Source organism: Scyliorhinus canicula, chromosome 27 (assembly GCF_902713615.1).
Source record: "Scyliorhinus canicula chromosome 27, sScyCan1.1, whole genome shotgun sequence".
Taxonomy (NCBI): Eukaryota; Metazoa; Chordata; class Chondrichthyes; order Carcharhiniformes; family Scyliorhinidae; genus Scyliorhinus; species Scyliorhinus canicula.
The window spans coordinates 10,682,315-10,697,995 of record NC_052172.1 but is presented as its reverse complement, the minus strand read 5'-3'; the positions used below and the strand labels follow the sequence as shown (position 1 = coordinate 10,697,995).

The 15,681-nt window shown below is 52.0% G+C and overlaps 1 protein-coding gene across 5 annotated transcripts in view; it reads left to right on the top strand.

Moving 5' to 3' along the window:
* Positions 1-15,681, top strand: part of LOC119957803 (cation channel sperm-associated protein subunit gamma-like) — a 157,362-nt gene that overhangs the window by 98,792 nt on the left and 42,889 nt on the right. For all 5 annotated transcript variants that reach the window (XR_005458932.1, XM_038785914.1, XM_038785913.1 and 2 more), the window contains 4 exons: positions 5,796-5,920; positions 8,334-8,414; positions 10,604-10,660; positions 11,456-11,612. Coding sequence is in view for 4 of the 5 variants with exons in the window: in XM_038785914.1 (XP_038641842.1) it covers positions 5,796-5,920; positions 8,334-8,414; positions 10,604-10,660; positions 11,456-11,612 (420 nt within the window). In the remaining variant the exon portion in view is untranslated. The remainder of the gene's footprint in view (positions 1-5,795; positions 5,921-8,333; positions 8,415-10,603; positions 10,661-11,455; positions 11,613-15,681) is intronic.

The window sequence follows — 15,681 nt, the reverse complement described above, 5'->3', positions numbered from 1 at the left end:
CACATTCCAGCGCCTGTTTGGGTATGCAGAGGGAGAATTTAGAATGTCTGATTCACCTAAAAAGCATGGGCGCGATTCTCCGGACTCACGAAAAATCGGAGAATAGCGGGCGTCGCAAATTTTTACGGCAACGCTGGTCCGACGCCCTCCCGCTATTCTCCGAACCCCCGTACAAACTCCAAGTCGCCATTCCCGCCAAACGCCTCTAGCACGCCCCTGACACGACCAGAATCGCTAGTTTTTGGCCCCCCCGCTGTTCTCTGGCCCGGATGTCCCGACTTAATCGCGCACTGTTTACATGGCGTCAAACACACCTGCTTTTTAAGTTCGTCAACCAGTCGTGCTGGCTGACGACTGCTTCCAGGAGGTGAGCGCACCGCTCAGCGCACCGCTCGAGTCTGGCCACAACGGGGAAGGCATCCCTGGGAACGGGAGGGGGGTCCAGAGCGGGGGGGAGTGGGGGAGACGGAGGGGGGAGTGGGGGAGACAGAGGGGGGAGTGGGGGAGATGGAGGGGGGAGTGGGCGAGATGGGGGGGGGGGAGTGGGGGAGACGGAGGGGGGGGGGTGGGTGGGGGTGTTGGGGAGAGAGTGAGCGAGTGAGCCATCAAACCCCGTAACAAAATGTCTGCCACCATGCCATGGCGTGCCGGTCACAAGGACAAGGCCGCTGTTTGCCCTGTGGCTTACGGCCACAGGCCACTGACGCACCCGTGAGGAGGACATAGTTTACTGCCCGTTGGATGCAGAAAGTGACCAGGGGTTAGGCTGCCCGCGTGTGAGCAGCGCGTCCAGGCCACCGGGACACACAGGTATCCCGTGGCTGGCGGCTGCCGAGTTGTCGACTAACCTCCATCTAGCATGTCCCGTTTCTCTGCCCCCCCAATACCCTTCTGTAGGTTAGCACAATGTCTGTGAACAGAACAGCTATGTTTTGCGCAGTGGTTGGGGCCGCTGCACTGCATTTGGAGATGCAGCAGCATCCACACCCACAACCCGCAGTGGATGCAGCGCCAGCTGCAGCAGCAGAGGGAAGGGCCGAGGAGTTGCCAGTTATCGAGCAGCATGGGGAGGAGGAGGAGGAGGAGGAGAGAGTGAGGGTGCAGCCACGGCGCCAGAGGCGACGACCAAGGCCGAGGGTGTACCGTGTCCGGGTCTCTTTCCTAACAATGACGGACATCACCTGCAGGAGGAGACTCCGGCTGAGTAGGCAGACGGTGATACATATCTGTCACCTCGTGGCGCACCTCGCCCCACGTGGAACGGGGGAGGACACGCGATCCCGGTTGCCATCAAGGTGACGGTCGCTCTTAACTTCTATGCTACCGGCTCCTTCCAGTCTCCGAGCGGGGACGTCTCCGGGATCTCCCAGTCATCGGTGCACAGGTGCATCCAGAATGTGACCGATGCCCTCTATGCCATCGCTAACATCTACATCACCTTTCCCGAGGACCAAGCAAGTCAAGACTCACGAGCTTGTGGATTTGCCAGAGTGGCCGGGATACCGAGGGTGCAGGGGGCAATCGATTGTGTTCACGTCCCCATGCGCCCGCCTGCAGGGGACAGGGACGTGTTCACAAACAGAAGGGGGACATACTCCATGAATATCCAGATGGTATGCGACCCCCACATGAGGATCATGAATGTCTGTGCAAGGTTCCCAGGGAGTGTGCATGACTCCTACATACTGGCGCAGTCGTTCATCCCTGCGATGTTTGAGGGACGTCCCCCCCCGGCTGAGGGGCTGGTTGCTAGGCGACAGGGGTTATCCGCTGAGGTCTTGGCTGATGACGCCTATACGGAGGCCTCAGACCAATGCGGAAACACGATACAACGATGCCCATGCTGCAACCAGGGGTGTGGTGGAGCGCTGCCTTGGCCTCCTGAAGATGAGATTCAGGTGCCTGGACCGCTCCGGAGGGGCCCTGCAGTACCAGGCTGAAAGGGTCGCTCGCATTGTTGTGGTCTGCTGTGCCCTGCACAACATCGCGATGCAGAGGGGAGATGACCTGCTGCAGGAGGCGGAGGGAGAAACCAGTGGCAGTGGTGCCAGCACAGAGGAGGAGGAGGAGGCTGGCGGAGTGGCGGGCGCAGCACGCAGACACGACCCAGGTGCTGGTGATGCCCAGGAGGCGGCACAACAGATCCGGCGAGGACGGCGGGCACGCGACGCCTTGGTGGCAGCACGGTTCACACGTCGCATGTGACGTCCCCGCTGAACACCAAACCACCACTTGCATCGCTAGTCGTGCAGAGGGTCAACACATAACTACCACCACCACAGCCCCCCCCCCCCCCCCCCCCCCCCCCCCACTCCCTCTCAGTGTACAGTGCTCCACTTCGACATCACCCTTACCACTGGGTCCAGACGGTATGGCACAACATTGATGGCTGTGTCAGCGGGTGTGATCAGTGCCATGTGGAATGATAACAGCCCGCTCTGCGAAGAGCTGTGAGCTCAGAAACGTTAGAGAGTCTGACCCACAGCAATAGCTGAACCATCCACCTTGGTGGCCGCTGAGTTCGTCATGGACACTCCATCACGTGCCCGTGTGGGCTAGCTGTGGGAGGGGGTGGGGGGAGGGGCAGGGACTGCACACTCGGCACCGAAGTTTCACCGTTCGTCAACCCCAGCGACACTTGGTCACCATCACGATTCCTGTGGCTGTGGAACAATCATACGGTATTACAAGTAAGGTGGAACAGTGCGTTTAATGTGAACAAACATTTACAGGTGCCCTAGCCCCTACAACTAAACTGTGCCCTTCACACGTGCCAGCTTACTCTGTGTCTGACTTTGTTGCCTTACGGGCCCTAACACTACGTCTACAGATGATACAGCAGGAGTGGAGGCGGAATGCTGCGAATCGCCCCCTTCGACTTGTTTCTCCTTCGGCAAGCGTTTCCTGGGGCGACCCGGCCTTGATGGGCCAGGCTGCTCTGTGGGCGTCTCGGGTGACATTGTGCCACCCTGCTCTGCCTGCTGCCCACCCGATGCACCAGGGATGGGACGGGGGAGGCTGAGAATTCCGGGACGTCCTGTGATGGAGTTAATGGGACGGGCCCCGAAACCTCCTCCTCCCTTGGGGAGCCCGGTGGCCCCCGGGCCTCACTTTGGGACAGAGGTGCGAGCGGGGAGGTGCCCCGTCGTGCCACTGACACCTGGCGCTGCCAGTCCTGGAGGCCTGCAACAGTATCCACCAGGATCCGAAGGTTTGCAGACACGGAGTCCAGGGAGTTAGACATTCCCGCCAGGGACTGTACAAGTGCACGACACCATCCAGCACATGTGTCAGGCGGTTGATGCTCTCGGCGACTGACTGCTGCGACTGGGCCATGACCTGGTGAGACTGGGCCAAGGCCCGCAGGGCGCCGGCAATGTTGTTTTGGCTCTGGCGCATTGCTGCCTGTGAGAGGGCAACCCTGTCCAGGGCCAAGGATGACGCGTGCACATTAACCCCAATGCCTTGCATAACCTGGCCCATGGCCGAAACCGTTTCACCCATTGCCTCCACCGCGGATGCCACCCGTGCGGTGTCAGCCTGGGTCTCTGCCATGAGCGGCACCACTCCCTGCTCGTGGACGCGGTTCGACTCCTCTAACAGCGTCTGCAGAGTCTGGAAAACAGCCCTCATCCCGTCATTGTTACCCTGGGTTTCTCGAGGCATCGGCTGTGCGGGTGGGTTGAGAAACTCCAGGAACTCAGAAAACGTCTGGGAGCCAGCTGCATGCTGGGCCTGGCCTAGCCTCCGCCAGTCCGGGCCCTCGGTTGCTCCGACCTCCACCTGCTGTACCTGCTCAGCTGTGATGTGCGAACCAGACTGTGACCCAGGAGACTCATCACTAAATAGGCCCGCCGGGGTGAGTGTATTTGGAATGATGGATGGTGTGGGAGATAGCAGTGCCACAAGCACAAGGACGTCTGTATTTAATGACTCCTCTATGGTATGGGGCCGCTGAGAGTCCGCAGGGTGTTCGCTGGCCATTTCTGTGGCTTGTGGTATCGCCACCCTCTGGGCGTCCTGCTCCGCAGATTGGGTTGGGGAGGATGGGACTCCCCGCTGATTAAGCACACTCTGTCGTTCGGCCCCAGGTGAGGTGGGAGCAGATGCCTGTGTCCGTCTGCAGCCAGACGGCCCTGGTCGTTTGGCATCACGTCCTAGGGAAGAGAATGAAACGGGTTATTTAGATTCGCTCGGCCGGCCGCTGGACGGTCCCAGTGGGCAGGGTGTGTGAACGGACAGAGGATGGGGGAGGGGTGGGTGTTTGTCAAGGAGGATTGTCTCACTTGCTGCAGATCCGCCAACCTCGCATAGCGCGACTTCCCGGGTGCCAGACCCCTCAACAAGGTCCAGTGCCCTCAGCTCAAATGTGGTCAGGGGGTGCAGGTTGGGCGAACCCCCTCCAGTCTTGTGCCGCTCACGGGTGTTGTGAGCGGACTTGGCCTGTTGGGGGAGGGAACATAGGTAGATCATTACAATACGGCAGGTATCAGCAGTCCGTTCAGATACTGGCACAGTTTGGGGGTGAAGTTGTCATAAGACCATTGCATCTCTCCACAGAGGCCAGAGCGCTGGGTCTGTGACAACTTTGTGAACCACCCTCAAATAACTCTGCCCCAATCCCCCTCCACCCCCCCGTGCCAGGGGGGCAGGTGGGTGATTAAGTTAAGGGGGGAGGGATGGTTGTGACCAGGGGGCACCCTCTTGGCACTTACCCTGACAGCCCTGGTGAGGTCGTGCAGCTTTTTCCTGCATTGCTCTGCAGAGCGAGGGGTCTGCCCCACAGCACTAATGGCAGCAGCCACCTCACGCCAGGCCTGGCGTGCCACGTCGGAAGGTTGGCGATGCCCTCTACGCGGGCAGATGATGCCCCTCCTCTGCTCGACGGCATCGAGCAGCGCCTCCACATCAGCCTCAACAAACCGAGGGGCAGCTCTCCTGGGCTCCGACATCATGGCCGAAAGATTCTGTGCTCGCCCGCGCCTTTTTACGGCGTCAGGCGGCGTCACGTGGGCGTGTTCATGTCATCGCCGCGTTCCGTCGTAATGGCGCACGTAATTGACGCGGCCGCGTTACTAGCCCATTTCCCGGAAGTGAATACGTCGGGAAATGGACCCTTCCCGACCGTCGTCAAACACGCCCGTTTTTCCCGCCGATTTCCCGATTTTTCGTGAGTCCGGAGAATCGCGCCCCAAGTCTTTCGGGACTTGTTGGAGAAAACCTGAGCACCTGGAGGAAACCCACACAGACACGGGGAGAACAGACAGTGACCCAAGCCGGGAATCGAACCTGTGGCCCTGGCGCTGTGAAGCAACAGTGCTATCCATTGTGCTTCTGTGCTGCCCAAGTTCTCCTCCAAGTCAACATCCTGACTCAGGAATATATCACTGTCCCTAGGTCAAATACCTGGAACACCCTCCCTAACAGGACTGTGAGTGTACCGACATCTCAGGGACTGCAGCGGTTCAAGAAGGCAGTTCACCTCCACCTTCTGTGGGGGGATGGACAATAAATGCTGGCCTAGCCAGTGATACCCATATCACATAGATGATTTTTTAAAAACTGATTGACATCACTACGGGCCTGACATCACTACGAGCCTCACTACAGGCCTGACATCACTATGGGCCTGTCATCACTACGGGCCTAATTGTGGACCACGGTATATAATCTTTCAATTATCAATTTATCACCAATATTTAAGTACATTTCTACCAAGTCACTGTTTATAAATGACAACTTTTCTCCCCATTAAACCTAAGCAGACAGACAATGATTTGTGTTCTATGTTATAGGAAAACGTGATACGAAATATGAAATCAATCAGGTATGGATGTCAGCACATGTTTCCTCCCCAGAATATGTTCTGGTAAATCTAGAGAGGCAGGAAATATTAAATAGAAGGAGCCTAATATATAAGGTATGTGTAGAGTACTGAGACATACAAAGTGGAACATGTGAAAATGTTGTTTGCTTAATACTCCGTGGAGTCATTGTTACATTTTGCAATGAGGTTAATTTCAAGGTTTAGAAACAGAGAAAATAGAAGCAGGGGGAGGCTATTCGGCCCTTCGAGCCTGCTCTGCCATTCATTATGATCACGGTTGATCATCATGTTCAATACTTTGATCCCGCCTTCCCCCCATTTCCCTTGATCTCTTTAGGCCGAAGAACTATATCAAATTCCTTCTTGAAATTACACAACGTTTGGCCTCAACTACCTTCTGTGGTCGTGAAGTCCACAGATTCACCACTCTCTGGATAAAGAAATTTCTCCTCACCTCAGTCCTAAAAGATTTACCCCTTATCCTGAAACTAGGACCCCTTGTTCTGGACTCCCCCACAATCGGGAACAATCTTCCTGAATCTACCCTGTCTAATCCTGTTAGAATTTAATAGGTTTCCATGTGATCCCGTCTCACTCTTCTGAACTCTAATTAATATAATCCTTTATTGGCAGATAAAATTCAGTTTGTAGTAATCCAGCAGACTGTCTTACATCATCTCCCAATTTTCTTCTCCACCGAAGTATGGGGATATAAAAAAAGGTCAAGCAGTTTGTATCAGTCATCTACATGACCACTAATACTTTTCCACATTCTGCACCAGAGGGATGAGAAAGGGAATGGGGGTTGGGGGGAGGGGGCTGGGGGGGAGAGGGGTGCGAGGGCAGAGTGCAGTTGAAGTCTTGACCTTGAAAACTGCTGAAAAAAGCCTCACCGATAATCTGATCTATGCATTGGTTTGGGAATGAAGAATCTTTTGGTCATGTTATAGAATGTTCACAACCAATTCCACCTCTATCAAAAATTAAGCAATGGGCAGAATTACTGCGCACCCCTTGGCGTGTTTCACGGTGGGTGGAGGAGGCACGCCATTGGCTGGCAGTGTCAAACGGGGTTCCCATTCTATGCACCCCCTTGGAAAACCTGTGGTGGGGTTTGTTGTCGGCGGGGCAGGAAGATCCCACCGACGAGAACATCCGGAAAATTCCAGTCATTACCTCAGCTCAATAATTCCCATTTAACTGATCTTTCTCTTTGCTGGGTATTCTCCAAAGGCCGGCTACTTAATCATTCACAAACCAGTGGAAGAAAGTGGTGCCACGATTGACAAGTTACAGAAAAGTGTAGTTCCTGAGCCATATTTTACACAATAATAAAAGAATTAAGAGCATGAGGAGGCCATTTGCCCATTGAGTCTGCCCTGCCACTCAGTAAGCTCATGACTGATCTGATTGTTGCTTTAACTCCACTTTGCTGTTTGGTCTAGTATTCACTCGAGAGAGGGACCTTGTTGCTCATGAGAACAGTGTGCACCAGGTTAATAGACTCGAACAGGTTGATATTAAGAAGAGGGATGTGCTGGAAATTTTGAAAAGCATCAGGATAGATAAGTCCCCTGGGCCTTACGGGATGTACCCAAGGTTATTATGGGAAGCGAGGGAGGAGATTGCTACACCGTTGGCGAGGATCTTTGCGCCCGCACTCTCCACTGGAGTAGTACCGGATGATTGGAGGGAGGTGAATGTTGTTCCCCTGCTCAAGAAGGGGAATAGGGAAATCCCTGCGAATTACAGACCCATCCGTCTTACGTCTGTGGTGAGCAAAATTTTGGAACGGATTCTGAGAGATAGGATTTATGATTATTTAGAAAAACATAGAACATAGAACATAGAACAGTACAGCACAGAACAGGCCCTTCGGCCCTCGATGTTTAATCAAACTATGGGCAGCACGGTAGCATGGTGATTAGCATAAATGCTTCACAGATCCAGGGTCCCAGGTTCGGTTCCCGGCTGGGTCACTGTCTGTGCGGAGTCTGCACGTCCTCCCCGTGTTTGCGTGGGTTTCCTCCGGGTGCTCCGGTTTCCTCTCAAAGTCCAAAGATGTGCGGGTTAGGTGGATTGGCCATGCTAAATTGCCCGTAGTGTCCTAAAAAGTAAGGTTGGGGGGGGTTGTTGGGTTACGGGTATAGGGTGGATACGTGGGTTTGAGTAGGGTGATCATTGCTCGGCACAACATCGAGGGCCGAAGGGCCTGTTCTGTGCTGTACTGTTCTATCTATCTATCTATCATCAATTATTGTCCCAATGTTCCCTCTTGTCAACCGATAAAACCAGACCCTGTGGGGTGTCTCACCTGACAAGCTCGAGGCTTTGCTATCCTGCCAGTGTTGTGCAGAGTGAAACTGCTGCAGAACTCCTCAGGAAATATAGCTCATTCCTCACCTTGTCGCCTCATGGAGACAACAGGAGCAAGGTTCACATTTTTGAATCAGCTTGTTTTACTTTTTTGTCTGGACTATTTTTCACTTGCACTCTTTTCTTTCAGGTCACAGTGAAAGATCGAGAATACTATGTAGGACAAAGCTTGTCGGGTGAAAACCTGGTCGTGCTTTCAGTTACAATAAAGGTGAGAAGCAAAGCGAGTATCTGAACATTCAGCGCGTAAAATGGCACTGACTCATGTGTTAATAAGACACCATTGAGCCTGGAAAAGAGCTGAAATGCAACCAGGCACGCGTGACACATTAAAGGAGGTGTAGGAGATCTGACCTAAAGCTTATCAAAGAAGTTGGTCTCGATGCCTATCTTGAAGGGGGATGGAGAGGCACAGAGGCATATGGGGAAAACAGTATCATGCAGCCTAGACAGCTGAAAGTCAGCGGGTTGAGGCAACTGGGAGGAAGGATGCATAAAAGGTGAGATTCAGAGCAACAGTATGCAGGGCTGGAAGGGATGTGAGAGTGTGGAAGCATTTAAGTAAAAAGATGAGAATTTAGATTTGGAGGAGTGGGAGCTAATGGACGTCAGTGAGCACAATGGTAGTGGGTGAGAAGAAGTCGGTGTGAGATCGGAGTTTGAATGAGCTGCAGATTATGGAGAGGGAGAAGGAGAGGCCAGCCGGCGAGGAACAAAACACATTCACAGAGCTTTTGATTACCACAAGCCTGTGCGTACAATTGATGCAAGAATTCCTTTTATACCTTGTGGCTAGTATGCATTGCTCCAGAATGTGCTGCCTTTAATCTTTTGCAGAATTCTACTTTGCTAGAGCTGGCATGCACCCCACCGGAAGTGAAATTGTGCAAGAAGGCATTGGCCACACGTCCTGACATAGTTGCGCCTCACACAATATGTTGGTCGATGGGTGTACGTGGAGGTTGGAAACATGCCAGCTAACAATCATGCAGGCAATTGCACCTGCTGAGGGGTAGCCAATTGAATGCAATTTCAAGTGGCCCGTCTGCTTTTACATTTGGCGGCCAGGCTGATTGGCCAGGCGGCCTTTGTGTTTTAGCTCCAACTTGGATCCAGGGCGTGGTTAACATGTCAGTTGAAAGTAAATTAGCATATGTGCCTGGGTCGGAGGCCTGTGTATGCTTGCGCTGCCCAGATACTCGTGGGATAGGTTCAATATCAATGTATATGTTTCACTGTCAACAGCTCGGCAGAGGCTGTCGCTCTGAGACAGCTCGGCAGAGGCTGTCGCTCTGAGACAGCTCGGCAGAGGCTGTCGCTCTGAGACAGCTCGGCAGAGGCTGTCGCTCTGAGACAGCTCGGCAGAGGCTGTCGCTCTGAGACAGCTCGGCAGAGGCTGTCGCTCTGAGACAGCTCGGCAGAGGCTGTCGCTCTGAGACAGCTCGGCAGAGGCTGTCGCTCTGAGACAGCTCGGCAGAGGCTGTCGCTCTGAGACAGCTCGGCAGAGGCTGTCGCTCTGAGACAGCTCGGCAGAGGCTGTCGCTCTGAGACAGCTCGGCAGAGGCTGTCGCTCTGAGGGAGCACATCTGGTCCCCAGCAGCGTATTTCTCGGCAGTGGGAGGCGGCGCGTTGTTCGCTGGCGATGGGATTCTGTTCCCGTCGCTGTCAATAGAATTTCCCATGAAAGCCACCCCAGGCCGCCAGGAAACCTGGACCAGAGAGTGCCGTCGCCAGTAAACAGCCGGAGAATTGAGGCCCAAGAATTAAATCATTCAACTGCACTAATTTAAAATGTCAATGAAGAAATGGGCCGCAAAGCTCACTTTTTGGCATTGCTGAGAGCCTGCCCGATGTCTGATAGAGTGTGAGGCATCACTAGCTGCTTCTTGCGTGGTCCACGAGGTGTAACTCAACTGGAGTGACACACAGATACCTCCTTTGTGTGTACCCAACGACAGGTTTGACCGAGGCATTCAAAAGGGAATTGGATTGTTGACTGAAAAGAGAGTATGCGAGGGTAAGGGGATAAAACAGGGGATTGGGACTAGGTAGATTCAGAGCAGTGCAGACTTGATGGGCTGAATGGCCTCTTACACTGTAAAGGTTCAATGAATCAGTGACCTTTCACCACTTCTAAAGTATAGTATTGAATTCTTACTGGCCTAAAAATGGTAAATAAAGAATGAAGATTGTAATAGCCCTGGGAAACTCATGCAGTGTTAGTTTGCACAAGGCTCAGTATATTGCCCATGTTTCACAAAGCGTTACAGGAAAATGATTCCATTAAGTTTGTAAACCCAATTTTCTGCCATCATGGGGAATCATTGGGGGTCAGGTGCCACACTAACTCTTGATATGTAGAGGAACTTTGGTTGATTATAAATTTAACCTCTGTCTCAGGTGGTGAATTCTGATCTTGTCTGCTTCCGGGAATATAATCACAAGATTGAAATGCAGGTAATAACAGTTAAACTTACTTTTTGTTTGTTAAAAAATAGTTGTTGGAATCATAGAATCACGTCTTAGAATCACAGAATTCCTACAGGGCAGACGGAGGCCATTCGGCCCATCGTGTCTGCACCGACAATCTGAAAGAGTCTCCTATCTAGGCCCGCTGCCCCGCCCTACCTCTGTAACCCCATAACCCCACCTAACCTGCACATCTTCGGACTGTGGGAGGAAACCGGAGCACTTGGAGGAAACCGAGCGCAGACACGGGCAGAACGTGCAAACTCCACAGTCACCCGAGATTGGAATTGAACCCAGGTCTCTGGTGCTGTGAGGCAGCAGTGCTACCATCATCCCCTCTGATGTCTTTTGTACTTCACAGGTGATTTGGTTTAGCTCACTGTGCTAAATCGCTGGCTTTTAAAGCAGACCAGGCAGGCCAGCAGCACGGTTCAATTCCCATACCATCCTCCCCGGACAGGCGCCGGAATGTGGCGACTAGGGGCTTTTCACAGTAACTTCATTGAAGCCTACTCGTGACAATAAGCGATTTTCATTTCATTTCATTTGGTGCATCAGCACCGTTGAATTTTTCTGCATTCATGTGGTAATTTAAAGGGCCCAACTTGAGTGCAACTTGTGTGGCACTTGTCCGTGCTGCTTAGAGGAAACATTGCTTGTAACTCTTCATTCACGGCGCTAATTTATGTACTCGCATGAGCACTTGGAGACCATTCATTATGTATCTGATTTAGCCTCAACATAAAAAGAAACTATTGTCAATGAGCTCTTTGTAATTCACAGGGTGATGCACGATTGAAAGTCTATGTCGGATGCCCACCCGGAAACAGACTTGCTTTTGATATTTCCTACACCCTTCAGTACAGCACCAAGAAAAATAATATATACTTTGACTGTATCGAGACTAACTTAGAAATTCCATGCTTCTACTATGAAATCCGTAAGTGCATTGCACCTTTGCAAAACCATCCGTTGCAAGGAAGAATACTTTTTTAGATTGCATATCATTTTCCAAAACATCTCAAATGCTTTAAAGGTCAATTAATTTTCTAATTGTGTGAGGAACCTGTCTCATTTGTTCATTCTCCACGCAAAAATAGCAATTCAACCAAAATATTTCAAAGTGTCATTTTGGGCGAGTTTAGCGGGGTGCTTCTCGCTGGCTTTTTGGGTGAGATCAACACCGCTATTCAACCGCGCTTAAGGTGCGATCTAACGGCCTTGTCACGCCCGTCCCGGAATGTGACGAGACCAGTAAATCTCACAAGAGGCCTTTCACATGATTTACACAGCTCGTTACGCCTTGCGAGACCTAACGAGATCTCGTGAGGTGATGCGATTTTGACCCCTCCCCCAATGGGTGGGATCCAGATTTGCACATCTAAGTGTGCAGTAAAGCTCACTTAAATATGTTTGTGCCAAAGTTAACCGAGGCACGGGATCTAACAGGCTCACCACGGAGACCCTGAGCAGGCGTCGTTTAGCAAACGTGGAGAAGGTGTACCGGCATTTGTGGGGGGCTCACCCAGGCAATCGGGGGTCCCCAAGTGGGTGGGCTCTGGGCAGGGTGTATGGTACCCTGGCAGTCCCGATGCCACCTGGGCACTGCAACACTGCCAGCCTGGCACCCTGGCAGCGCCAGCCTAACAGGGTGTTAAATGAGCCGAAGTGCCCTCCATCTTTGTTATTCATGAAGAAAATGGATTGTTTATTTAATAAGAATAAAAAAGCTGTGGAAAATTCACCCGTCAGGCTTTATTTGTAGAGGGGCAGATCAATGACCCTTCTCTGTTACTCTCCAAAGATGCTGCCGGACTGCCTGAGTTTTTTTTCTAAATTCAGATTTGCAGCTTCTGCAGTATTTTTCTGTTGTATGATGATGTTCTGTAATTTGGCTCTAAGAAATGTATCCTTTAAGAAATTTTCTCCCTGAGTAGTGAATTACCTGCTTCCACTGCACTGTCGTAAGTTTACTTTGGCTTATTTCCAACAACAAAACTTTATTCTTTCACATTACTGTTAGTGAGTTAACACATCAACACAGTTCTGTTGTAAAATAGATTGGAAGATTTCTGGTTCAAGTTTTATTAAGTATTATTTGTATTTTCCACTTAAATTTTTGATTTATTTACTGTTCATTCAAAGCCTGCTTTTATCACACCCCATACAGCAAGAAGGGAGTGAGTGAATGGTTATAATATCAGGGAATTTGCGCCATGTTCTCAGTGCATTGTCACCTAATGGGTGGCATGGTAGCACAGTGGTTAGAACTGTTGCTTCACGGGCAGCACGGTGGCGCAGTGGGTTAGCACTGCGGCCTCACGGCGCTGAGGTCCCAGGTTCGATCCCGGCTCTGGGTCACTGTCCGTGTGGAGTTTGCACATTCTCCCCGTGTTTGCGTGGGTTTCGCCCCCACAACCCAAAAATGTGCAGAGTAGGTGGATTGGCCACGCTAAATTGCCCCTTAATTGGAAAAATGATTGGGTACACTAAATTAAAAAAAAAAAAAAAAGAACTGTTGCTTCACAGCGCCAGGGTCCCTGGTTCGATTCCCAGCTTGGGTCACTGTCCGTGCAGAGTCTGCAAGTTCGCCCCGTGTCTACATAGGTTTCCTCTGGGTACTCCGGTTTCCTCCCATAAGTCCCGAATGACGTGCTTGTTAGGTGAATTGGATATTCTGAATTCTCTCTCCGTGTACCCGAACAGCCGCCGGAATATGGCGACTAGGGAATTTTCACAGTAACTTCATTGCAGTGTTAATGTAAGCCTACTTGTGACAATGAAGATTCTAGTTCTAGTAACACAATTTTAACTGTGCAAAACGTTTATTCAGGAGGACTGTCAGCACAGTTTCGAGGACATTAGGTGAGGGGCGCTAACTGTAGGAGGCCATACCTCATGAGTATGTTTCAGAGTCACTATTTGAAATCCGATTGTGCAGTACCTCGGCATCTCCTGGACAAATGGACCTACTGCCTACTGATCCAGGGTGGAGGATACTCAAGGTCACCACAGTTCTCGGCCTGCAGCAGGAGATGTCACCCACATCCAAATGTGAAGTACACATCTGCATTAAGCAGGTCATTGATGCCCTGTTCATCACAGCTGACCAATACATCATCTTCCCCATTGAAGGAGAGAGCTCAGTGATTTACAACAGTGGGCAGCTTTCCCCATGTGTAGGGCATCATTGACTACACACTGCCAACGTTCCAGGGTTCCCGGGTGGCTCTACCAGCTCGCAGTTTTGAGTCCCGATGTGCAGGATAAGGCAGGATGTGCTGACCTTGGAAAGGGTCCAGAGGAGGTTCACAAGAATGATCCCCGGAATTTAGGACTTGTCGTATGAGGAACGGTTGAGGATTCTGGGCCTGTACTTGATGGACGTCAGAAGGATGGGGGAAGGATCTCATTGAAACTTACAGAATACTGAGAGGCCCAGATGGAGTGAACATAGAGAGGTTATTTCCACTGGTAGGAGAAACTAGAACCCGAGTGCACAGCCTCAGACTGAAGGGACGATCCTTTAAAACTGAGATGAGGAGGATTTTTTTCTGCCAGAGGGTGGTGAATCTGTGGAACTCTTTTCCGCAGAAGGCTGTGGAGTCGAAGTCACTGAGTGTCTTTAAGACAAGATAGACAGGTTCTTGGTTAATAAGATGGTCAGGGGTTATGGGGTGAAGGCAGCAGCATGGGGATGATGAACCTGTCATCCATGATTGAATGGCGGAGCAGATTCGATGGTCCAAATGGCCTAGTTATGATCTTGTGTCTTATGGTGCCCGAATGCCAGGTTTCCAGTGCCAGGGATTAGGCGTGGGGGAGCCCTGCCCTAGGGTCGGGGGGAGGGGGGGGGGGGGAAACCAAGGTCTACCTGAGAGGTAAGTTGGGGAAGTGGTGGGGGGGGAGGGGGGGGGGGGTCTAGAGGCCGCAGTGTGCTATCCAAGGGGGTCAAGAGATCAGGGCTGCATTTAAAAATGGCGCCCAAATCTCTTGTTGCATTGACAAGCTGAGGTAAGTGTGGCCTTGGCGGGGCATTATCAACTGAGGCCAGAACAAAAACAGTCCCGTTTGATAACGGGGTCGTTCTTGGAGCTGCAGGTGCCAGGAAAGTTACCGCTATATACTCCCAAAACTGGGCTCTTTTTTGTGAGTTAAATTATATGAGGCACGATACCACAGTGGTTAGCATTGTTGCTTCACAGCGCCAGTGTTCCAGATTCGATTCCCGGCTTGGTCACTGTCTATGCTGAGTCTGCACGTTCTCCCCGTGTCTGCGTGGGTTTCCTCCGGGTGCTCCGGTTTCCTCCCACAAGTCCCGAAAGACGTACTATTAGATGAATTGGACATTCTGAATTCTCCCTCTGTGTACCCGAACAGGCGCCGGAATGTGGCGACTAGGGGCTTTTCACAGTAACTTCATTGCAGTGTTAATGTGAGCCTACTTGTGAGACTAATAAAGAGGGAGAATTCAGAATGTCCAATTCACCTAACAGCACGGGCTGGATTCTCTGTAGCCTGACGCTGAAATTCAGGATCGGCGATTGGGCGGAGAATGGATACCAACGCCAGAATCGGGGCAGGTGACAGTTTGACGTCGGTTTGCGATGCTCCGCCCCCTCCAAACCGGCATCATTGGGACGCGCGCTGTTGCAACACCGTTGGGACGCCATTGGCTGGTCCACCCGCGATGCTCTGCCCCCGATGGGCCGGTTTTCCGACAGCGGGTCCCAGCGGTGAGGAACCCGGCATGCTGGTGAGGGTTGGTCAACAGATGTGGGGTCGCGGTTGGCAGGTCAGGGTTCATACACGGCCGCTGCCATGTTTTACGGCGCGACCGGTGCAGGCATCAGCCCTGCAAATGCCTGGGACCTGCTGATTCACGCGAACCGGTTCTAGCCCCTCACTGGTACTGGTATCGGTGAGGGGTTCGCGCCAATATTCCTGTCATGAAACCGCCGCGGATTCTCTGTTCACGCCGGCACTTATCTTCAGGAACAGAAAATCCA